Below are 26,202 nucleotides of genomic sequence, written 5' to 3'. Positions count from 1 at the left end.
AGAGAGAAGCTGGCCTGGGGGAGGAGCGCTGACACAGGGCCAGTCAGCACAGTGCAGAGAGGGCTGTGTGCAGCGGGGGAGGCACCGGCTGTGAGACAGGGAAGGCGCGCTCCCCTGGCATGCATTTAACCCCTGGGACGCCGCAGCGCTACCGCTCTGCTGCGGTCCGCTGTCCCAGGGGGTAGTGGAAAGCGCAGGTTCAGTACCTGGCTCCACGCTGCAGCCAGTCCCCAGGGAGCCTCCTGCCTGGGGACTTAGGACCATGTGACCAGCGGGGACCCACCGCGGGACCCCGCTGCTTACCTTTGTCCCCCTTGGATCCGGACATGGTCCGGAACATCTGGGGTCACCGCTAGCTGTGACCCCAGATGCTCACCAGCATCCCCGGATCGGTACCGGCGTTCTGGTACCGGCGGGGGTGTAGGGAAGACAGCATGGACGTCAGGACTGACTGTCCATGCTGTACATCCAGATGTGCAGCCACAGCTGCACTGAAGAAAGCTTCAGGGGCTCTTCTAGCCCCCACTCCGACAGGTGCACCCGACGCCGGCCGGGCACCAAACTAAACTAAGGTGCCTTGGCCCGGGGGCGGGGTATAGGAGGGGGACCTAGTGCATCCTGGGAGGCTGAAAGCTTAACTCTTTGGTGCCCTGCGACTGACGTCACACCTATACCCCCAAGGTATCCTGTGGATACCCTATGGACCCTGAAGTAGAAATACCGTGACTAGTGGGTGGAGGGGATTCACAGGGACAGAGCTTTATTGCAAGCTCTGTCCCTGCAAGGGACAGAGGCGGATCTAGACTTTTCACTTAGGGGTGGCTGTTTAATCATAATAACCATGACTCCTCCTCTTTCCTATCCTGGCATCTCCCCTTTTGGGTGGGGTGGGAACACACCTTAGTGCAATTGTGAATAGGTGCATGGAAAGGTATGCGTTCATTATCCCAGCAGAGGTGATGACGACGCTTTGCAATACCGGCGCCAGTATCCCATCTGCCATGATGCCTAAGGTAAGTAGCGGGTTGGTGGGGATGGTTAGGCACTAGACGGAGGCTGAGGCACTAAGGGGGGATGATTGGGTTTAGGGTGCAGGGAGGGGGGCGTTAGGTTTAGGCACTACGGGGAGATTAGCTTCAGGCACCAAGGAGGGAGGGTTAGGGTAGAAAGAAGGTTAGCATACCGACCAGCAAGTGTCGGTATGTTAACCCAGTCGGGACCGAGACGTCAGGATTCTGACTGCCTGGATCTGCTCCCCATGGAAAGCACCTAATATATATATATATACACACACACACATATATGTTACATATACTGTATCTATATATACACATACACACACACATACATATATATATATATATATATATAAACACAATTCACTGAAAGCCCGGCACTCTGCTGACCACAATGAGGGTCTATACCTTGCTCCGGGTGCTCTCAGAAAAAACCGAGATCACTCCCCCAATGTTAACAGCAGCACATCAGCGGCACTCCGAAGACTTTGATAAAGGTGAAAACAGGTGTCTTTTTATTCTACGTTTCGGGTTCAGTGACCCCTTCCTCAGGAACACACATTATGTGTGTGTATAGATTATATACTTCACCCCACAGCTCCTCAGTTGTTGGTGCCAGCATGCACATCACAGAGTGACACACACATTTGTTCCTCGAACCCTCCCCAGGGCTGCAGAGACTGGCTGCTCCTGCAGTGTGTGGCACAAATACCAGGGGGGCAGAGTGGCGGGAGGAGGATGAGGGGACGCTTGGAACTCTAGCAGGAGGGATAGAGAGGTAATAAAAGGGGAGCCTTCTTTTACCTCAGAGGCAGAGCTGCTTCCCTTGCTACTGCCTGGCCTCGGTCCTGGAGCCACTGTCACGTTGCACTAGACAATGAGCATCAGCAGTGGATTGTGCCCAGAGTCGGAAACAGACAGGAACAGGAGGTGGAGGAGTGGAGCGGGAGGCGGGACCATCAGCCAACACTGCAGCACTGCCAGTGCCACTGAAGTCACAATACTCTATGGTCATGACTTGCAGTTCGCAGTTCAACTGTGATAGTATGGTAATCCATTGCGATCGCTATGCCGCTGGAGAACAACATAAGGACGCCCACTTTACCTTACACACATCCGTAATGTTTAGCAAGACTGTGAAACCATCAGTACAATCGTGTACCATCGCAGCCACACTTGCACAAGCCCTGACCTTACTCAGAAAGTGCTAACTTCCACGCACGCTATCAGGCATCAGGCTGTGTAGGGCATCATAGTGGATAATTTATGTACGCCCTGCAATGGCGTTCAAACGCATTGGCATGCCTGAGTTCAGCCGACCACCCCCGTTACCACCCACAAACAGCACTTCCTGGCAATCACTCTACGATGGGTCTGTGTAGTCCCGATCCCAGTAGATATATATATCATCAGAAATACAGCATGAAATATATTTTCACATCTGAGCCAATTCACCCACCCGCTATCAAGAGATCCCTTTTTGAACTAAGGAAAACACAGACGCGGCGGCACCGACGGTGACAAAGCGGGATGACAAAACAGCAGACCGCTGTGGCTATTGTGCCTACACTAGTGAGATGAGATCGGCATCATAAACACAAGCTCCTGCATATATATTGTGGTTAAATCAGAAAGCACTGTGCGGATACAGTACCCCTGGACTGATAATTTGTGGGAGTCGCTCCAGCTACAATAATACTCTAGAGTAGTAAATAGAGACATTACCAGCGCTTCGGGACTATATCGTCCCTTTGTCAAGGCTTGATAAAGGGATGATATAGTCCTGAAACGTTGGTGTCACATTTTTCATATGTACTTTTAAATATACGCTTTTGACACTTTCATACAAGTCTCCGAGTGTTGCCGCTTGTTTGTGCTGGTATAGTATATGTATATATATATATATATATATATATATATATTATATATACACACAGTATACCAGCACAAACAAGCGGCAGCTTGTTGCTTGTTTTTATTAGGGGTGAGCGGGTTCGGATTTCTGAAATCCGAACCCCCCCGAGCCCCCCCGATCCGAGTCCGATCCGAATCAGGCTCGACTTTTCCCGCCTGACTCGGATCTGAAATCGAGGCAAAACGTCATCATCCCGCCTTCCGAGTCTCGCGGGTTTTGGATCCTATATAAGGTACCCGCGTCGGCGCCATTTTCTCACTCGGCTGTGGACAGTGAAGAGGGAGGGTGGGAGTTAGGGCTGTGTAGTGTAGTGTAGTGTAGTGCTGCTGTTGTCCACTACTTCAAAGTCCATAGGGGCTGGCTGTGTTGTGCTGTGCTGCTGTTGTTAATAGGGGCTGTGTCCACTACTTCAAAGTCCATAGGGGCTGGCTGGACTGTGTTGTGCAGTCAGTTCTCCATAGGGGCTGTGTCCACTCCAAAGTCCTGTGCAGTGTCCCAGTCCTAAAGGGGTGCTGTAGTGTTGTCCAGGGGGTGCTCTGTCCATCAGGGGTGCTCCCCCCAAGTGCTAAAAAAATAATATATTTTCTGTGTTTGTGAATTGTGTGCGCAGTAGCCGCACGTGCATCAACAAAGTAGTGCCAAGCGTGCGCCTGTGTCATAAGTAAAGGGCCAGCTGGCTTGACCGTTAAGGGTGCTGTAACCCCCGAAAGTACACTCCAGTCCAAACCAAAAAAAAAATTATTTTCTGTGTTTGTGAATTGTGTGCGCAGTAGCCGCACGTGCATCAACAAAGTAGTGCCAAGCGTGCGCCTGTGTCATAAGTAAAGGGCCGGCTGGCTTGACCGTTAAGGGTGCTGTAACCCCCGAAAGTACACTCCAGTCCCAACCAAAAAAAAAATTATTTTCTGTGTTTGTGAATTGTGTGCGCAGTAGCCGCATGTGCATCAACAAAGTAGTGCCAAGCGTGCGCCTGTGTCATAAGTAAAGGGCCGGCTGGCTTGACCGTTAAAGGGTGCTGTAACCCCCAAAGTACACTCCAGTCCAAACCAAAAAAAAAATAATTTTCTGTGTTTGTGAATTGTGTGCGCAGTAGCCGCACGTGCATCAACAAAGTAGTGCCAAGCGTGCGCCTGTGTCATAAGTAAAGGGCCGACTGGCTTGACCGTTAAGGGTGCTGTAACCCCCGAAAGTACACTCCAGTCCAAACCAAAAAAAAAATTATTTTCTGTGTTTGTGAATTGTGTGCGCAGTAGCCGCACGTGCATCAACAAAGTAGTGCCAAGCGTGCGCCTGTGTCATAAGTAAAGGGCCAGCTGGCTTGACCATTAAGGGTGCTGTAACCCCCAAAGTACACTCCAGTCCAAACCAAAAAAAAAATTATTTTCTGTGTTTGTGAATTGTGTGCGCAGTAGCCGCATGTGCATCAACAAAGTAGTGCCAAGCGTGCGCCTGTGTCATAAGTAAAGGGCCGGCTGGCTTGACCGTTAAAGGGTGCTGTAAACCCCAAAGTACACTCCAGTCCAAACCAAAAAAAAAATTATTTTCTGTGTTTGTGAATTGTGTGCGCAGTAGCCGCACGTGCATCAACAAAGTAGTGCCAAGCGTGCGCCTGTGTCATAAGTAAAGGGCCGGCTGGCTAGACCGTTAAAGGGTGCTGTAACCCCCGAAAGTACTCTCCAGTCCAAACCAAAAAAAAAATTATTTTCTGTGTTTGTGAATTGTGTGCGCAGTAGCCGCACGTGCATCAACAAAGTAGTGCCAAGCGTGCGCCTGTGTCATAAGTAAAGGGCCGGCAGGCTTGACCGTTAAAGGGTTCTGTAACCCCCAAAGTACACTCCAAACCAAAAAAATATATATTTTCTGTGTTTGTGACTTGTGTGCACTGTGGCTGCACGTGCATCAACAAAGGAGCAGCGCCAAGCGTGCGCCTGTGTCCCATAAGTAAAGAGCTGGCTGGCTCATTTCTTAAAGGGTGGTGTAACCCACAAAGTGCACTACTCTCCAGCAAAAATAAAAAAATATTTTCTGTGTTTGTGTGCGCTTTAGCCGCACGTATATATATCAATATAACATAAATGGAGGACCAAACTTTCTCCGATAAAAATAAAATAGGGAAAGATCAAGAACCACTTCCTCCTAGTGCTGTTGCTGCTGCTGGGAGTTGTTCATCATCCCAGAGAGGAAGTAGGAACATCACTACTTTTACTAAACAATTGACCCTCCAACAGTCCCTAGCGATGAGGATGAAGTACGACAGCAGTCATCCTGAAGCAAAACGTATAACTGAGGCCTTGACTGCTATGTTGGTGTTAGACGTGCGTCCGGTATCCGACATTAGTGCAGTGGGATTTAGAAAATTGATGGAGGTAGTGTGTCCTCGGTTCCAAATCCCGTCTAGATTCCACCTGCATCCTCAAAGCAGCAGCGACAAGCGTGCGTCTGTCTGTTAAAGGGTGGTGACACCCTCAAAGTGTGCTACACAAACAATTAAAATATTGTTCTTTTTTTTTCTGTCTTTGTGAATTGTGTGGGCTGTAGCCGCACCTGCATCCTTAAAGCAGCAGCGACAAGCGTGCGTCTGTCTGTTAAAGGGTGGTGCAACTCTCAAAGTGCTCCAAAAAATAAAAAACTATTTTTTTAATGTGTTTGTGACTTGTGTGCGATGTAGCCGCACTTGCATCCTCAAAGCAGCAGCGACAAGCGTGCGTCTGTCTGTTAAAGGGTGGTGACACCCTCAAAGTGTGCTACACAAACAATAAAAATATTCTTCTTCTTTTTTCTGTCTTTGTGAATTGTGTGGGCTGTAGCCGCACCTGCATCCTTAAAGCAGCAGCGACAAGCGTGCGTCTGTCTGTTAAAGGGTGGTGACACCCTCAAAGTGTGCTACACAAACAATTAAAATATTGTTCTTTTTTCTGTCTTTGTGAATTGTGTGGGCTGTAGCCGCACCTGCATCCTTAAAGCAGCAGCGACAAGCTTGCGTCTGTCTGTTAAAGGGTGGTGACACCCTCAAAGTGTGCTACACAAACAATTAAAATATTGTTCTTTTTTTTTTGGTCTTTGTGAAATGTGTGGGCTGTAGCCGCACTTGCATCCTCAAAGCAGCAGCGACAAGCGTGCGTCTGTCTGTTAAAGGGTGGTGACACCCTCAAAGTGTGCTACACAAACAATAAAAATATTCTTCTTTTTTGTCTTTGTGAATTGTGTGGGCTGTAGCCGCACCTGCATCCTTAAAGCAGCAGCGACAAGCGTGCGTCTGTCTGTTAAAGGGTGGTGACACCCTCAAAGTGTGCTACACAAACAATTAAAATATTGTTCTTTTTTTTTTCGGTCTTTGTGAAATGTGTGGGCTGTAGCCGCACCTGCATCCTTAAAGCAGCAGCGACAAGCGTGCGTCTGTCTGTTAAAGGGTGGTGACACCCTCAAAGTGTGCTACACAAACAATAAAAATATTCTTCTTCTTTTTTCTGTCTTTGTGAATTGTGTGGGCTGTAGCCGCACTTGCATCCTCAAAGCAGCGCGACAAGCGTGCGTCTGTCTGTTAAAGGGTGGTGTAACCCTCAAAGTGTGCTCCACAAACAATAAAAATATTCTTTATTTTTTTCTGTCTTTGTGAATTGTGTGGGCTGTAGCCGCACTTGAATCCTCAAAGCAGCAGCGACAAGCGTGCGTCTGTCTGTTAAAGGATTACATCGGTGACAGCATCCAAGTAGGCATGTCAGACAGTCCGTACCTGTACTGGCAGGAAAAAGAAGCAATTTGGAGGTCCCTGTACAAACTGGCTCTATTTTACCTGAGTTGCCCCCCCTCCAGTGTGTACTCCGAAAGAGTGTTTAGTGCAGCCGGGAACCTTGTCAGCGAAAGGCGTAGGAGGTTGCTTCCACAAAATGTGGAGAAGATGATGTTCATAAAATTAATTATCAACTCTTCCAGGGAGACCAGCCTCCAGAACGTACAGAGGGACCTGTGGTTCCAGCAGGGACGAATTAATACTCTGTGAGGATGAGGATGTACACACTGAAGAGGGTGAGGAATCGGTGGATGAGGAGGATGAGGATGACATCTTGCCTCCGTAGAGCCAGTTTGTGCAGGGACAAATAAATTGCCAGCTTGTTTTGTGGGGGCCCAAACGAACCAATCATTTCAGCCACAGTTGTGTGGCAGACCCTGGCGCTGAAATGATTGGTTTGTTAAAGTGTGCATGTCCTGTTTATACAACATAAGGGTGGGTGGGAGGGCCCAAGGACAATTCCATCTTGCACCTCTTTTTTTTCTTTGCATTATGTACAGTTTGGGGCCTAGTTTTTCAATGCCATCCTGTCTGCCACTGCAGTTTCACGCCTAGATGGGTCACGTGTTTGTGCCGCCCACTCGTGTCGCTTAGCATAGTCATCCAGCTACCTCAGTGCAACCTTTTGGACATAAAAACACTATTGTGAGGTTTGAGGTATTCAGAATAGACTGGAAATGAGTGGAAATTAAGGTTATTGAGGTTAATAATAGCATAGGAGCAGAAAAACCTACAAATTCTGTGATTTTAGCTGTTTTTATGCTTTTTTTCAAAAAAATACAGATCCAAAACACAAAACCCAGAACCCAAAACACGGAAGGGTGGTTTTGGCAAAACCAATCCAGATCCAAAACACGAAGAAAGATCCAGATCCAAAACCAAAACACGAAAAGTGGCCGGTGCACACCCCTAGTTTTTATACATTTCTGTGGAACCGTTAGTATTGTCAAAAGCGCAGACAATGCTATAATGTAAACTGGGCACTGCAAACAAACATAAAATGAAACAGCCTCTGAAGGATGTGACTCTAGAATTATTGGGAGTTCCTTCAAAATTATAGTTACACCCTGACCCTACATAATATGCATTAGGCTCCAGTGAGCCAGGATAGTTAATAGCTGGGTAGCCAATCAGGAGCCATCTCTTAAGGTGCGTACACACTTGATGATTTTTTGAACAATTTACCAAATTCCAAAGCATCAGAATGACAAATCATTCAAATTGTCAAGTGTTTAAGCACTATGTTGTGAAGTGCGCACTCTTGTGGGGTCGTCAGCCACATCATCAGGTTGGTCCTACATGCAGCCCTACATGCAGTCCAACCTGACGATGCGGCTGATGACCCCATGTTGTGGGATGCGGCAGGGTAAGACATATCGGGCAGTCAGGCACCGGATCGTCTACTGTGTACCATCCATCCTATATGTCAGCCTCCCGGCAGGGGGGGGGGGGGGGGGAGACGCCCAGTGCCAGATGAAGGTCCACATGGGCCTGAAGCTGAAACTTATGAAGGGCCTATTGTGTGGGGTTGTGACCAGCACAACATGGGTCTGACTAGTAATGTGGAGGGTATGACCAATGTTGTGGGGGTGTGGCACTCCTCCAAACATATATTCTTGCCAGGTGCAATCGGCATCAGCACTCAGGGAACTTTTAAACAGATGAGTCAGCACTCAACACTTGTGTTCCAATGTTTCAGAATTGAATTCTTTCCTCAGGGAACAATGGGCCTGATTGAAAGTTGTACACAAACCCAATGATTTACGCACATCTCCGATGTTTGTCAATCTGCACATGCACAGAACCTGTACTGCGCATGTACAGATCTCTATCTGCGATTATGGTTGCAGTGCTCCCTAAGCCACAGCATGATTGACATGCTGCAGCTGTTTGGGGACAGGGAAGGGGGGTTGATGGCCAGAGTTACAGAAAATGATGGTGTGTCAGCCCCATTTTCTGGGCGTACAGAGGCTTGTGACTGCACCCTTGGATGCATTTCACTTGCCCCAGAAGTGAGAAATTCACAGCCATCCTTGGTAACCTGAGGGTCACTCAAATGAACGATATTCATACAGATGCATGCAGTGGGTGTTTTTCTGCTTCTTTTACATATTTTAATACAGCAGTTGCGTCTCTCTGTGAGAACTGTGCACAACTGTGAATCAGGCCCAATGTACATTATAAACTCACCTTAAATATCCATAGTTGAGTTTCCAGCATGGACCTGGTAGGCTGCAATCGGCGGCAGCTGCTCTCAGTAAAAGCAGAAGTGCATAATCACGTTGGCGCATCCTGACTGGGGTTTGCATAGTTACTATAATAGAGTGTATACATAAAAAGAAATAGTCCCAAGTACATGAAAGAAGGTAATAACACATATACAAACATAATGATCCTGTGAGCTTAAGATGCTAATCACAATGAGCCAATAAACCTGACACGTATATAATAAAAAGAATGTAACAACTGCATTAGAGTCCTTATCACATAGAAAATGTACAAATCAACTAGGTCTAAAAGGAAAAAAAGTATAAATAAATCTGTAGCACATATAATAGGCCTCCATCTACATAATGTAATGCTGCATTCAATTGTTGACATCCTGGATGTCGACATTCAGAACATGTCAACTTTATGCAGTGGACATGCTGAATGTGGACAAAATATAGCACTCCTGTCGTCAGGGGTATGCCAAAACTAAAAGAAAATAGCTTACCTCATATCCCATGATACCATGTGCGATTCCAAATGCTGCCCGGCATTTGGAATCACACATCCTGACTATAGTACACTGTGTTGGTGTCATAATAATAAATATATATATCTGTATATACATACACACACACACATATATATCTTAATCCGCCAACATCTGTCCCGCCTCTGACATGCATAGTGGGAGCCGGGGCAATCACCATAACAGCCAAAAGCATCCACTGCAGCGAACCACAGGACAGGCCGTAGCTGGAGAGGACGAAGGAGGACCACTCTGTGGGTGCCAGGAACGGGTAAGTATTGAGCAGGGATGGATTGGGGAGGAGGGGAGCTGGACGGATCGGGAGGCAGGATGGGGCTGTGCGAGTGGCAAACCGAGTCCCTTTACTAGTGTGTGTGTGTGTGCATGTGTGAATATAAATATATTTATAAAATATATGTATTCGTATCCACTGTTGTCTTTAAAAAGGAATATATGTATGTATATACAAAGGGCACTGGTCATTGACGAAATCATGATGAAGCCTGGTCCTTCACTCATTTGAACTGAAAATAATGGAGTTCTCCCTCTCTGTACAGGGAGGGAACAGCATGGTGGTTTTCATTGGGCTGGGCTAGGGCTGGATTAATGGTTTGGGGGTCCAAGTCCCTTAAAAGTAGGGATGTGCAGGCTCGGATAGGTTCGAGTTTGCACGTGGAGTTCGGATTTTTCCCTCCAAAAAAACGGAACTCAGAAAGAGGCAAAACGTCATCTTGCATGGACGAACATCATCATTCCTGGTTCGTCCGTGCAAGATGACGTTTTGCCTCTGAGTTCCGTTTTTTTGGAGGGAAAAATCCGAACTCCACGTGCAAACTCGAACCTATCCGAGCCTGCACATCCCTACTTAAAAGTGGGGGTCCCTATAGCCTTAAATTAACAGCATAGTCATAATAAATTAGATAGATAGTAAGAGGGAGCTACAAGTAGGCGGTACATAATAAAGAGCCTTTCACACCATTTCCATAACATAAGAAACATTTATTTAGCATATATTCATAATTTCATATACAAGTATTCATATAGGCAGAGCCACTCATGCAGATCACATATAAAGTCACTCATGCAGCAGGTCATATATGCAGTCATATATGCAGCAGGTTACATGTGCAAATAAGCATGCAGGGTCACACATACAGAGGATCATATATGCACACATGAGACACACACACATACTGTACTTAACAGTAGTTAAACTCTCTTTTACCTTGCAGGCAGGTACTGGATGTTGTCACTAGGGAGTTGACAGTAAACAGGGGCTCTGTAGCAGATCATCTGCCCTCTGTCCCATGATGGCAAACCAGGAACAGTCAGCAACAGGCAGGAGGACAGTACACTGGGCCGTTTAGCCCCGCCCCCACACTCGGAACACGCCCAATCTCTCTTTGCTTGCTTCCTTGCACTGCAGCAGTTCCATTTTAATTAATGTCCGATGTCCGTTTCCTCCCTTTAATCCAGCGCTGTGTGCAGGGCCACGGAGAGCACACGCCACACAGCAGCTGGCAGCTTGAGGCAGGATTTTTTTTTTCTATCAACACTGCCAGCTGATCCTGTTGACAATATGCCTATTTTTATGGTGGGCCTGGAGCTGAAGCTCCACCCGCCCCATTATTAATCCGGCCCTGGGGACACCGGTCGCATTGATGGGTACAATCGTTGTTTAGTGTGTACCAAGCTTTACACTGTCAGCTAATCACACATTAGAGCAGCTGCATATTCCAAGTACTTCAAGTCTCTTTCTGCAAAGTGGAAAACACTAATGCACACTTAGCAAATGCTCCTCTCATCAGTATCTGCATACTTTTACCTCCAGCAATTAAGGTGCTGATAGGGGGTGGAGGGTGGTGTATATTTCAAAGTACCTGTCCAGGAACACTTGGAACTGGTGATCAGACCCTTTTCCTCCCATCCATGGTCCCAGCTAAATTGGATTATGGGTGTGGGAGGGTGCATACATAGCAAAAGCTTCTTATGGGTCTATCGTTTCTTTTTCAGTAATCCAACAGGTAATACACAATCACTGTGATACAACAATGCATTTGCCTTTACATTCCTGTGTGGCTTATGAGGATGACTCTGTAATATTTCCTCTAGGTCCTGCTGGCTGCAGATTCCTATGGCAGTCACCATTTGGCCGTTAAAGTCATGAGCAAGAGAGAGCTGCTAGCGGAGGGCGAGGAGGATATGGTGTTTGTGGAGAGGAGGATATTAGAACTTGCATCGGGAAGCGCCTTCCTTATCCATGGGTACTTTGCTTTCCAGACCAAGGTACTGCTGTCATTATCGCTGTATTGCTCAATATATACACATATACCATATATCCTCAATTTCCTCTGCTGTGACTCTTCTTTCCTAGAAAGCAAATCTCATCTAATCATTTCCAGAAATCCTGGCATTCTGTATCTACAACACTTGGTGATATAGAGGTTATTGAAAATAGACAATAGAATTGAACGTTGTACCTGAGTGTATGTGTCGCATCAGACTATTAAGTGCTTCCTGCAGTTTTATATTCATGTACACAGCAATTTTGTATCTCCTGCCATATCTACTCCAGTGCTGGCAGTACATGAATATGGTTACATTTCTTATTAAAAGTGAAGGATGCAGTTGTTAAAGTGGGCTGAAAAGAGGTGGAACTGCATTCCGTCAGTTCCTCGTTCCCCCTCCTCCAGCCCACCTTACCGGACCAGTCACACCATGCCGCAGGGAGGCTCCATTTGCCGGGAGGCTCCATTTGGCTGTTTACTTGGCCTAAATATGTCACAGACCTTCGCCGATAATCATTTAATAGTGGGGTTATATGAGGAGCTGTAGTTACTGGGCTGATAAATGGGAGGACATAGCAGGTGATGAGTATGGGATATCCTAATATGGAAATACAGCTAAGAGCCAGCTGTCCACTATTTTAGGGATATATTATTTATTATACCACCATCACTGCTATAACACATTCCTCCCTAACCTCTGTAACATCACTGCAGTAACATGCTGTAATTCTTCCCCACCCCTCCCAACTCATACTTACCTACTTTTACATTGTGCTCTCCAGGAGAAGCCGGAAAGGAGATGCAGGTGGGCAGTAATGGGCAGGACCAGACTATTTATATAAATAGGCTGTGTCCCCTTATGACAAAATGCTGTGAATCGCGCATATTTGAATAGGTAGTGGGGCCAAATGATGCATTTATCATAGAAACGCGTCATTATGCCCCTCCCCTCCAGACGGACCATATATTCCTAGTAAGATTCTCCCTATTCTGCCCACTTTACTCGGCAGTAGGTGGGATGCGGGAGAAGTGCCTGCTCTTCCGGGGGTGCGGGAGGACTACCTGAAAAATCAGGAACCTCCCACAGGTTCCATAAGAGTAGCTGTCCCAACTATGCAGTAACACATTCCCCTACATAATACTTACCTGTCCTCCCATGTGGTAAAACTTGTGAGACCATGCTCTACAATAGGACAGTAATGGTCTGGGGGCATATCACAGTGTAGCTCATTCATTCTTGCTGCTTGACTGACATTACTTATAAGAGGCCTCATTGCAGCTGTGTGGGTGATTGCAGAAAGCCAGACTCAGGGCCATGCAAGAAAGGATAGATACAGGGAGAGAGTGGTATTTCTGTACCAGGTATCCGTGTATCTGTCCTGGTTCCTGCAGGAAGAAGAGAGCAGCTTTGCCTGTGTTATGTGGCCCATAGATTGGAGATCAGTGCTATGTGGCCCATAGATTGGGGATCAGTGCTATGTGGTCCATAGATTGGGGATCAGTGCTAGGTGGCCCATAGATTGGGGATCAGTGCTAGGTGGCCCATAGATTGGGGATCAGTGCTATGTGGCCCATAGATTGGGGATCAGTGCTATGTGGCCCATAGATTGGGGATCAGTGCTATGTGGCCCATAGATTGGGGATCAGTGCTATATGACCCATAGATTGGGGATCAGTGCCATTGATAACAGCTTCTAATGCTAATGTAGTTATGCAGCCCTTGTGTAATTATTCATTAATTGCGATGTTTTGATTTAGATGCTTGAATTATTATCAGTTTGCATGTAGGACAATTTATTTCCTTTTGTAATTTGTCATTGTAAAAATAAACATTTTACTGGTGTGATGTATTAAGAACTTCACTGTAAAAACACTATAGAGCTTTCATTCAGTGTGATACTTCTTATTACCAGTTCTCCTACCCACTGTATGTTCTCCTTGTCCTCCCTATGACTGTCCATTATATTCCCAAGAAGAGAAAATAAGGGAAAAACATTTTTAAAAATGCTAAACTCTTATATTTTTTGTTTATTTATTATTGGTAAATAGATGACATTTCCCCACAGTCCAATTTGTTCCCTCCTGGATTCCCCGACATGTGTAATGATACTACTGCTTCTTCCATAAACAGGAGCACGTGCTTCTTGGCATGGAGTACGCATGTGGTGGGGATTTCCATCAGCTCCTCACAAGGGAAGGCCGCCTTGACATCCCCAGTGCAAGGTGAGGATATAGAATGATATCTTGTAAACACAACTAGATAGAGGATGGACTTAATGAACATTTTTTTCTGATGTATAGAAATAGATAACACAGTGTTTATAAGCATAAATTACATCTGTGTTATATCTTAGAATAAAAAGGAGTATCTTGTAAACAGAAGAAGGCTAAGAAAGTAATCAGATGTGCAAAGGTAAAAGCGGAGGAGAAAATGGCACAGTCAGTGGGAAAAGGGGGCAAAACTTTTTTTTTAAGTATATAAGCGAAAGGAGAAAAACAAAAGGTGGAATAAAAAGATTAAAGACAGAAAGAGGCAGTATTGTTGAGGGAGACAATGTAATAGCTGATCATCTTAATAATTATTTTTGTTCAGTATTCACTACTGAGAGAGAAGGCAAGGGGACAGTGGCATGTGGGGAGTTTGACTGGGGTGGTACACCTGTCAAACCGTAACACAAGGTGAGCTCAGGGAGGACAGAAACCTCCCATGGAGCAGACGGGAACAGTAGGTACAAGCACATTTACAGAGGAGAAGATCCTAACAGAACTCTCAAACCTGAAAGTGGATAAATCAATGGGGCCTGATGGGATACATCCAAGGATACTAAATGAGCTTAAAGGGGTGCTGGTAACACCATTAACAGAATTATTCAACCAGTCACTAGCTACTGGAGTAATTCCAGAGGACTAAAAAAAAGCAAACGTTGTCTCACTGCACAAAAGTGGAAGTAAGGAAGAGGCAAGTAACTACCGACCAGTGAGCCTTACATCAGTAGTAGGGAAATTGGTGGAAACACTCTTAAAATAAAGAGTCATAGATTATCTCAAAACAGCATGGATTTACTGGTGGGAGATCATGTCAAACAAATCTTATTGACTTTTTTGACTGGGTGACTAAGGAAATAGATAAAGGGGGGCCATAGATATAGATAAGCTAGACTTTAGTAAGGCTTTTGACACTGTTCCACATCACAGACTGTTAAATAAACTGGAAAGCATGGGATTGGATACAAAGATAGTTGAATGGATATCATGGCTGCAGGATAGGAAACAGAGAGTTGTAGTAAACGGAGTGCAGTCTCAAGAGGGAAATGTTACCAGTGGAGTACCTCAGGGATCTGTACTTGGACCATGGATTCCTGGTGAGATTCTCCCTATTCTGCCCACTTTATATGGGCAGAATATCTTTATTTGTGACATTGCAAATGGTATTGAAGGGAAGCTATGCCTTTTTGCAGATGACACAAATATATGCAACAGGGTAGACACACCAGGAGGGGTAAAACAAATGATTGATGATCTAGGTAGACTAGAGGAATGGTCAAGAATGTGGCAACTACAGTTTAATGCCAAAAAATGCAAGATCATGCACTTGGGTCTCAAAAATCCAAAGGCTAAACATAGTATTAATGGCACCATACTGGAAACTACTGAAGAGGAAAGGAATCTACAGTAGGAGTCACTATTTCAGGTGACTTAAAGGCAAGCTGTAACAAAGCAGTGAGGAAGGCAAGTCAGATGCTTGGTTGCATAGGGAAAAAAATCAGTAGTAGAAAGAAAGAAGTGATAAGACCACTGTATACTGTAGGTCATTGGTACATCCTCATCTCGAATACTGTGTTCAGTTCTGGAGGCCATATATCCAGAAGGATATTAGTACATTAGAGAATGTACAAAGAAGGGCAACTAAAATGGTGCAAGGTCTACACCCCAGAACGTACCAGGAAAGACTGAAAGATCTTAATATGTATAGTTTGTAGCAGAGAAGGGAAAGGGGGGACATGATAGAAACGTTCAAATATATAAAGGGTTTTAACAAGGTAAAGGAAGGAGACATTCTTCAAAGAAAGAGAAGTATTAGAGCAAGAGGACATGTTCTGAAATTGGAGGGAGGTAGATTCAGGGGAAATTTGAAGAAAAATTACTTCACAGAAAGGTAGTGGACAAGTGGAATAGCCTCCCATCAGAGGTGGTAGAGGCTAAGACAGTAGAGCAATTTAAACATGCATGGGATAGACATAAGGATATCCTTCAGAAGAAGTAAGGCTCAATAAGGGTTGAGGTAACAATATGTTTAAAAATGGGGCAAGTGGTTCTTATCTGCCGTCAAATTCTATGTTTCTATGTTAATTGGGATATCAGTAATATTATCCGGGAACAACAGCTGTGACATAATTGTAAAGCTGTTTTATCAAAGTGTGCAAACAAGCCACTGATCACGGCTAAGTCTTATGCTGCGTACACACTGAAGCGATGTGTACCCAGATAATATGGCAGCCGATGGGCCGACATATCATATCCATGGTACACATCAAAACTATGTAATGAAGGACGGAATTATACCTTGTTCTGTTTTTCATTACCTTGCATGGCACTGCATGCGATATCGTCCGGTTGGCCATTCAGCAGGGCCAACCAGAAGATATCGCTAACGACCATGGGAGCGTGCAGATTGGCCATACACACTGAACGATTCTGTTGATATGTTGTTCCGATATGGCCGGAAAAGTCATATCGGGCCGATATCGATATCTCTATTCCCCTCCTCTGTCTCTCTCTCACCATCCTATCTCCCCTCCTCCCTCTATCTCTCTCTATCTTTGTCACCCTCCTACATCTATATCTCTTACCCTCCTTCCTCCCTCTATTCCCCTCCTCTCTCACTCCCTGTCTCTCCCCCTTCTACCTCTATATCTCTCTTCCCTCACTCTCATTCTCACCTCCCTCTCTCTCCCCCACCACACTCTCTCTTCTCCTCCTCCCTCTCTCTCCCCTCCTACTTCTATGGGCGGAATTCAATTGTATTCACGGCCCGCATCTCCCATCTAAAGTGACAGGAAATTGCGGGCCGCTATGCAATTGTCCAAGATTTTCATGCTGATCGCGCTCATAGAGGTCAGGTTTAGCCGCGTAAAGCAGCTAAACCCAACCAAAGTGCTGGGCGCGATCGCGAAAAGTGATGTTTGGGTGCCCAAACATGTCACTTTTCGCACATTTCAGCTCTCATCCCCCAGGGGCTGCGAGCTGAAATGTAGCGCTGGCAGCTCATCATGCCCGACAGGAGCAAGAATTGAATAGCTCCGTCGGGCGCGATAGGGGCTACAAAGGATTGAATTCCGCCGTATATCTTACTTCCCTCTCATTCTCACCTTCCTCTCTCTCTTCACAATGCTGGAGGGGGTGAGAGGCTGTGTATGTGGCAGCCAGTGAGAGCTGTGAGGGGAGGGCGGGTAGGGCCTTGCTCCAGTTCTCACTGCACTTGCATAAAATTTGTCAACATTTTTTTTTTTTATATATAGATGTTTGATAAGTGACTGCAATATAGTGCAGCATCAGAAATGTTCATGTGCTAATATTAACAAACATGGTTAAAAATATAAGATTGCACTGAGATCTTTGAAATTGTGTGTGGACAATCTTAAACCGTCAAGGTTTTTGGGATTTTAAAACATTCTTCTCCTTACACCTAGCCATGTGGTGTATCACATTATATTATGTTCTCCTCCTTACACCTAGCCATGTGGTATAACAAATTATATTATGTTCTCCTCTTTACACCTAGCCATGTGGTGTATCACATTATATTCTGTTCTCCTCCTTACACCTAGCCATTTGGTATAACAGATTATATTATGTTCTCCTCCTTACACCTAGCCATGTGGTATAACAGATTATGTTATGTTCTCCTCCTTACACCTAGCCATGTGGTATAACAGATTATGTTATGTTCTCCTCCTTACACCTAGCCATGTGGTATAACAAATTATATTATGTTCTCCTCCTTACACCTAGCCATGTGGTGTATCAGATTATATTATGCTCTCCTCCTTACACCTAGCCATGTGGTATATCAGTTTATGTTATGTTCTCCTCTTTACACCTAGCCATGTGGTGTATCAGATTATGTTATGTTCTCCTCCTTACACCTAGCCATGTGGTATAACAGATTATATTATGTTCTCCTCCTTACACCTAGCCATGTGGTATAACAAATTATATTATGGTCTCCTCCTTACACCTAGCCATGTGGTATAACAGATTATGTTATGTTCTCCTCCTTACACCTAGCCATGTGGTATAACAGATTATATTATGTTCTCCTCCTTACACCTAGCCATGTGGTATAACAACTTATATTATGTTCTCCTCCTTGCACCTAGCCATGTAGTATAAGAGATTATGTTATGTTCTCCTCCTTACACCTAGCCATGTGGTATAACAAATTATATTATATTCTCCTCCTTACACCTAGCCATGTGGTATAACAAATTATATTATGTTCTCCTCCTTACACCTAGCCATGTGGTGTATCAGATTATATTATGTTCTCCTCCTTACACCTAGCCATGTGGTATAACAAATTATATTATATTCTCCTCCTTACACCTAGCCATGTGGTATAACAAATTATATTATGTTCTCCTCCTTACACCTAGCCATGTGGTATATCAGATTATATTATGTTCTCCTCCTTACACCTAGCCATGTGGTGTATCAGACTATGTTATGTTCTCCTCCTTACACCTAGCCATGTAGTGTATCAGATTATGTTATGTTCTCCTCCTCAGGCCTGTCAAGAGCCGTGCTGGGCCCCGGAAAAAGGGGGCGTGGCCTAATCACGGGAGGTGCGGTCACCGCAAAACATTTTGCAACGCCACTTGCGCACTGGTGAGGGGGGGTGCAGTGAGCCCCCTCAGCCCGGCACATAACCAGTGGGGGATGTGATTAGCTTGATCGCTCCCCCCACAGGCATACTGTCGGAGACTGCTGTGGCTGTTTCTCAGCAGCCGCAAGCAGTCTCCAGGGCAGCCCAGCACACAGCAGTGTGTGCTGGGCTGCTGCGTGATGTAAGAGGGGGGGAAGCGGTGCCGAACCCGGGCCCCTCCAGCAAGCCCGAGCAATTTGTACCCGCTCCTCCCCCTCTCGGCACCCCTGCTCCTCCTCACACCTAGTAATTATCACAAGCCACCGCACTGCCATTGCTGTGCGGGGTGAGCACTGGGCAAGCATTTGCTGAAGTCTCCTCCTTCCTCCTGTTTGGATCTGTGGTTAGCAGCATATTGTTTGAACTTCCAGTCTTGGTTGCTGCTGAGCCTCTGCACTAATTACTGCCTGTCTGTGTGCACTATCAGGTGCCCACTGATTGATTCTCCTGTCTCTGCACAGCCCAGGTGCTCACTGGTCTGTCATTAGGGAGACTTGCTCTGGTTGGGCCCTGTTTCTGTTAAATTCCAGCCAGCCCTTCACTCCATGCCGGTGATAGCGTTCCACGTGTTTCCGGTTCCAGTGTGGTCTCCTGTTTACAGTCGAGTTACCTGTGTCTAGTCAGCCTCCTTGTTTTTGCCGATTGTGTCATCTGGGCGGTACGGTCCACAATAGTACTGCCAGCTGTTTGTGTCATCTAGGCGGCACGGTCCGCAATAGTACTACTGGCCGCTTGTGTCATCTAGGCGATCCGGTCCACATTCCTGTCTCCAGCCATTTGTGTCATCCAGGCGGCGCAGGCCGCGTTCAGCGTCCTGAGTACACAAATTTGTGTACAATCGCTGGTGTCATCCCGGCGACACTAAGCACACTTCAGCTTCTTTAGTACGCAAATTTGTGTACAGTCGCTGGTGTCATCCCGGCGACACTAAGCGCATTTCAGCGTCCTGAGTATGCAATTTTGTGTACAATCGCTGGTGTCATCCCGGCGGCACTAAGAGCACTTCAGCATCCAGAGTACGCCATCAAGTGTACTATCGCTGGTGTCACCCCGGCGGCACTCAGCGCACCCCAGCGTCACCTTGCCAAGTCCTTCAGCCCTCAAGGCTGCTTCACAGTCCAAAGGCTGCAACTGCATCCAGTGACTGTTATAACCGGCCCAAAGGCCGCATCTCATCCTATTGGCCTTCAGGTCACAACTAGCAGGGGCTGTTACCGACCCAAAGGCCGCATCTCATCTTACCAGCCCACAGGCCACTAACAATCAGACATTTCCATCCCTCAAGGCTGCTACTGGCCCAAAGGCCGCATCTCATCCTACTGGCCCACAGGCCACAGCTGACCAGGCACCTCCAGCCCTCAAGGATGCTACCGGCCCAAAGGCCGCATCTCATCCTACTTGCCCAAAGGCCACAGCTCACCAAGCACCTCTAGCCCTCAGGGCTACTACTCGACCGCATCTAGCCAAGATATACCAGCCCTCAAGGCCGTAGCAGGACTAATACCCAATTATCTGACCTCAGCCATAACAGTCATGTGGTGTATCAGATTATGTTATGTTCTCCTCCTTACACCTAGCCATGTGGTATAACTATAACAAATTATATTATGTTCTCCTCCTTACACCAAGTCATGTGGTGTATCAGATTATGTTATGGTCTTCTCCTTACACCTAGCCATGTGGTATAACAAATGATGTTATGTTCTCCTCCTTACACCTAGCCATGTGGTATATCAAATTATATTATGTTATCCTCCTTACACCTAGCCATGTGCAGGGCCGCAACTAGGGGGGGCTAGGCATCGGATTTGAGGGGGTACTGAAGGGCTGACTCAGACCCTGTGGTGGCTTGGGGGCACGGAGGCTTGTGGGGCATGGTGGCTTGTGGGCTGCAGATTCCATGCAGACTAGCCGACCGCATGGAATCTGCTGAAAACGGCCCTCCAAAAATGGGCGCCGCCTAGGAGGAGACAGATGCTAGAGGTCCTACTGGACCTCTAGTTTCTGTTAGGCCAGCGAATAGCAAGCGTTCCCGTAAGCGTCGGGAATGCTGGTGCTGCTGGGAGATGTAAAACCCCTGGCAACGAGTGTGAAACCCCTAACAACGAGCATGAAACACCTGGCAATGAGCATGGAACACTTGACAACAAGTATGAAACTCCTGGCAATGAGCATGGAACCCCTGGCAATGAGCATTGACCCCTGGCAATGAGCGTGAAACCCCTGACAATGAGCATGAAACCCCTGACAACGAGCATGAAACCCCTGACAATGAGCATGAAACCCCTGACAACGAGCATGAAACCCCTGACAACGAGCATGAAACCCCTGACAACGAGCATGAAACCCCTGGCAATGAGCATGAAACCCCTGACAACAAGCATGAAACCCCTGGCATTGAGCATGAAACCCAGAGCATGAGACCCCTGGCATCGAGCATGAGACCCCTGGCAACGAGCATGAAACTCCTGGCAACGAGCATGAAACTCCTGGCAACGAGCATGAAACCCAGAGCATGAAACCCCTGGCAATGAGCATGAAACCCCTGACAACAAGCATGAAACCCCTGGCATTGAGCATGAAACCCAGAGCATGAGACCCCTGGCATCGAGCATGAGACCCCTGGCAACGAGCATGAAACTCCTGGCAACGAGCATGAAACCCAGAGCATGAGACCCCTGGCAACGAGCATGAGACACCTGGCAATGAGCATCAAACCCCTGGCATTGAGCATGAGACCCCTAGCATCGAGCATGAGACCCCTGGCAATGAGCATGAAACACCTGATAACGAGCATGAAACTCCTGGCAATGAGCATGAAACCCAGAGCATGAAACCCCTGACAACGAGCATGAAACCCCTGGCAATGAGCATGAAACCCCTGACAACAAGCATGAAACCCCTGGCATTGAGCATGAAACCCAGAGCATGAGACCCCTGGCATCGAGCATGAGACCCCTGGCAACGAGCATGAAACTCCTGGCAACGAGCATGAAACCCAGAGCATGAGACCCCTGGCAACGAGCATGAGACACCTGGCAATGAGCATCAAACCCCTGGCATTGAGCATGAGACCCCTAGCATCGAGCATGAGACCCCTGGCAATGAGCATGAAACACCTGATAACGAGCATGAAACTCCTGGCAATGAGCATGAAACCCAGAGCATGAAACCCCTGACAACGAGCATGAAACCCCTGGCAATGAGCATGAAACCCCTGACAACAAGCATGAAACCCCTGACAATGAGCATGAAACACCTGATAACGAGCATGAAACTCCTGGCAATGAGCATGAAACCCAGAGCATGGGACCCCTGGCAACGAGCTTGAGACCCCTGGCAATGAGCATGAGACCCCTGGCATCGAGCATGAGACACCTGATAATGAGCATGAGACACCTGGCAAGGAGCATGAAACCCAGAGCATGAGACCCCTGGTAACGAGCATGAGACCCCTGGTAACGAGCATGAGACCCCTGGTAACGAGCATGAGACCCCTGGTAACGAGCATGAGACCCCTGGCATCGAGTATGAAACCTCTGGCAATGAGCATGAAACCCCTGGAATCGAGCATAAAACCCCTGACAATGAGCAGGTAATTTAAAAGTAATTAGAAGCCTATCTGTGGGGCATAAAATGGTGTCAGGGGCAAATATGTAAGTGGCACTTTGGTAATAGGCATTACAGTGTGTGGCATAATGTGTAATGGGCATTATAGTGTGTGAAATAATGTAAGTCACTATACCAGGGACGTCTGACTAGTGCACTGCCTTATGGAGGAGCAAGGACAAATCCAGGTACATGAAGGGAGGAGGTGCAAAATTACTGCCTTGCCCCAGGTAACAGATATCCTAGCTTCGGCCCTGCCATGTGGTATAACAAATTATATTATGTTCTAAGCAAAATTTATATATTTGTTTAAATATGTTGATCCTAGCCTGAGAATATGAAGGGCCTAACTCTGAGTTGCACACATTGCCGATTTCTGTGCATGAATCTATGTCGCACTGCGCATGTGCCCAGATAGTGTGCGCACAGGGTCAGAGCTGCAATTGAGGGGCACGGGAGACACAGTCTCAGAAATGTGCTGCCAATGTAGTTGGCGTTCCTGGGCGGTGGCTTAGAGCATACACAGAGATGGCCCTTCTCATGGGCATGTAACGGGCGTCTCATGGGTGTGTCATGGGCGTATCAATGTGTCATCATGGGCATGTCACAAACAAGATGTCATGGGCGTACCATGGATGTGCCATGGGCGGGTCATGAGTGTGTGCTATGGGCAGGTCATGGGTGTGCCATTGTGTCATGGGCATGTCATTGAAAATGGTTGTGTACACAGACTCACAACCACTTATACCAGGAGAATTATGCCAGGCGCTGGTGTATCAAACAGGAAAAAGGAAAACATGTATAAATATATTTATTTGATATTTCATTTTCTATGTATAAGTGTCATTATTTATAATATTATTAAAAATAATTATATTACAAATAATTACACATATACATATAAAATGTGTAGAAATCTAGCAAGAAAAACTAAAAACTCCCGTGAATAATATGAAATAAAGTAATTGGACAGGCTGTCGATGGAAAGTCATAAAAGTCATAAATTGCCAGCTCAGCCGCTCATATAGGAGGCCGTACTCGGATGGGGAAACTGCATCTGCCATAGGGCTGGTGCCAGTGTCAGTGGTATGACCAATTGTATTTCAGCATTACGGGCGCTGACAGTGGGTGTCTCAGTCCTTGCACATTCGTAGGCACAGGTGTACACCAGGGAAGGACTTTGTAGCATCATTGGCATAAAGTCACCAATGGGCGACCACCAAAAGACGCACACACGGATGTGGCTGGGTCCCACTCAGAATCATATGCTCACCAATGCCAATATTACCCACATTTTTACATTGTCAAACACTTATAAAGCAAAAGCTACATGAGATGTATATTTGGGACACAGGGCCTGATTCAGAGCCGCTCGTAAGCGGCCGCTCGTTTGCTCCGAGCGATGTTCGCACAACTGCGCATGTGTATGGGTTGTAATATGCATGCGTGAACCAGTCATTGCGGTCGGAAATTGTGTGCTCGCAAAATAGTGAATGCCTGCTATTTTGAGTGACAGGATGAGGCGTTTGTGAGTGGTAACAGGGAAAGGTGCTTGAAAACGGGGAGTGGAGATCCGAACGCAGGCGTGCCAAACGGTCAAAACGGGCATTTTAAGGGTGTGCATAATTAACAAAGCAGCGTCATCGACCACGTCACTTGGTTGTCTTTTAGCCTGAACTGCTCGCATGATTGCGGTAGGAAAATCCTACCACAAGTACTGTGAGCGGTTCATACACCTTTCGATGTACTCGATTAATCTAATAAATAGCGGAGATGACGTAGGATGCGAGCGGCCAGGGGGCGTTTTTAAAAAAATAGCGAGCGCATGTTTCGTTCGCTCATTCAGACATAGAGGCGTCAACACACCGCAAAGAGCGAGCGCTCTATTTAAATATCCGGCCCCTTTTTCTGAACGAGCGAGCGCAAATAGCGTCCGGCTCTGAATCAGGCCCACACTCTTATAGTAATAAATGTGTGCTGAGAATAAAAGTAATCAGAAAGGTAATTTACATTTGTCACCTGATGAGGAATGTCCCTATAGTAATGTATACATATATTACTCACCACATGTGTTTGGAGGAGATTCTGCTCTCACTCTTGTTGCCAGATCTCAGGCTCGGCTCCATTAGGCAGGTCAGAGAGAACAGTGGGGCGAGTCAGCTTTATATAGGAAAGGAGGCAGCTGTCAGATGCAGGGAGAAGGACACATGGGTATAACACCATCCAATTAGGATAGAGCTGGGGTGGAGCTGATCACTTAGAAAGGTGCTATTTGCCTGCGGGCATGCAAGTTGGCCGATCTTATAGCGAGGTGAATACTGTTAGATTAGTGATAGGGATCACCAAAGAGAAATTAGTTAGTAAATATAAACAAATGACAGGGACATGGTCAGAATACATAGGGAGTGTTGACTTGAAATTTCTGTGCCATTACGTAAGCATCCTAACAATGAAACATTGATTTATTCTCTTTCTATCAGGTTCTATGGAGCGGAGATTGTATGTGGGGTTCAATACCTACATTCCAAGGGCATAGTCCATCGGTAAGTATAAAGCTACACTATAACAATGGTATAATATAAGTATATAAGTATGGATTGTAATATGCAAAATGTGATATATTTATTATCAGGTCTGCCTGCGCTCTACTTTTTACATATTATACTTTTATTCATTGCCACATATTTCCACCTACATCTTATACTGGGTACACACTGGGCGTTATATCCGCTGTTCAATTGAATGACCGATAATCACGAGCATGTCATCAGGTGTGTACCCCTGATATGTCTGTGAACGACATCATTCACTGACATATTGCATTGGCTGTGCAGCATAGTAGATGGCCAATATATCTGCTTTAATGGTATGACCAATAGTCTCAGTGCATACAAAGATTGTATTTTCTTCACAGAGACCTCAAGCCTGAAAACATTCTAGTTGCTGAAACGGGTCATCTGAAGATTGCAGACTTCGGTCTTGCAATTGAAAACATGCTGGGAGACAGAACAGCCAATGGATACGCAGGAACACGTGGCTACATCGCTCCTGAGGTGAGGTGCACAGGATTTCCTACTGTTACTCATGTAACTACTCACATTTCATAGAGAAGCCTGGTGTAAGTCAATATGGCTACAAAAGGCACACTGTAACATCACCTGTACATTACACCTACAAAGTATCCAATAATGAGGAAAGTAAACTGAGATTTCATACAACAGTTTCCATATCATAAGAGGACATTTGTAATATTCCTATTACAGCTGTCATTCAGCTGCTTTTACCATCTCAAATTAGACAGGCTATAAATGAGCTGCGGGCTTACTGCTGGTGGATATTGGTAAGTAATTAAATAGCTCTGAGCATTAAACCCAGGAGCTGCAGGCATGTGGTAAGTCCTGCGGATAATTGAATCTGTCTCTATACTGACACATACTGTACATGGCAATGTTTTCTCCTCACCAGGAAAACTGAAAGCTGAGACCAGCACGTGTTGTCTCCTGATAAAAAGCACCATTGCAGCCGTGCAACAAGATGTCACAATGCATTTATAGGCAATGTGTACTGTAGACACGTTACCAGGGCCAGATTAAGGCTTGTGGTGGCCCCAGGGCAACTAAATGGTGTGGGCCCTCTCCAAACCACACAGAGCCTACCCTTCCCTTCCCCCTGAAAGCCCCACATGGAGCCTTTAGGGGAGTCCTAAATATATATATATATCACTGAAATGCTGCAGGACTTCCGATCAGAGTGTAGATTTATTCAACGTTTCTGGGCTATCAAGCCCCGTCGTCAGGAATACATAAGAAGTGAGACAATTAGTCACCTTACCTTATATCCCCACCATGGAAGTGATTGTAGACCAGGCAGGGCCGCCAGGTGCACGAAACCGGAGGGAGTAAGCAGCGCATCATGATGACGC

The 26,202-nt window shown here is 46.3% G+C and overlaps 1 protein-coding gene and 1 long non-coding RNA gene across 3 annotated transcripts in view; one reads left to right on the top strand and one right to left on the bottom strand.

Annotated features, from left to right (window-relative positions):
* LOC148511669 (protein kinase C theta type-like) overlaps positions 1 to 26,202 on the top strand; it is a 55,682-nt gene that overhangs the window by 13,273 nt on the left and 16,207 nt on the right. For both annotated transcript variants that reach the window (XM_088482893.1, XM_088482892.1), the window contains exons 2-5: positions 11,571 to 11,744; positions 13,878 to 13,969; positions 24,761 to 24,823; positions 25,195 to 25,333. In XM_088482893.1, the coding sequence (XP_088339019.1) occupies positions 11,622 to 11,744; positions 13,878 to 13,969; positions 24,761 to 24,823; positions 25,195 to 25,333 (417 nt within the window). In that variant the 5' untranslated portion in view covers positions 11,571 to 11,621. The remainder of the gene's footprint in view (positions 1 to 11,570; positions 11,745 to 13,877; positions 13,970 to 24,760; positions 24,824 to 25,194; positions 25,334 to 26,202) is intronic.
* LOC148511670 (uncharacterized) lies at positions 11,522 to 26,198 on the bottom strand. The gene is made up of 3 exons (XR_015880237.1): positions 26,112 to 26,198; positions 24,345 to 24,440; positions 11,522 to 11,828 (listed from the first exon to the last, which is right to left on the bottom strand). It is a non-coding gene; the product is annotated as an uncharacterized LOC148511670 (long non-coding RNA).

Source organism: Taudactylus pleione, unplaced genomic scaffold (assembly GCF_031769625.1).
Source record: "Taudactylus pleione unplaced genomic scaffold, aTauple2 ptg000296l, whole genome shotgun sequence".
Taxonomy (NCBI): domain Eukaryota; kingdom Metazoa; phylum Chordata; class Amphibia; order Anura; family Myobatrachidae; genus Taudactylus; species Taudactylus pleione.
Note: the sequence above shows the minus strand (reverse complement) of the source record. Positions and strands in the feature narration are given on the sequence as shown.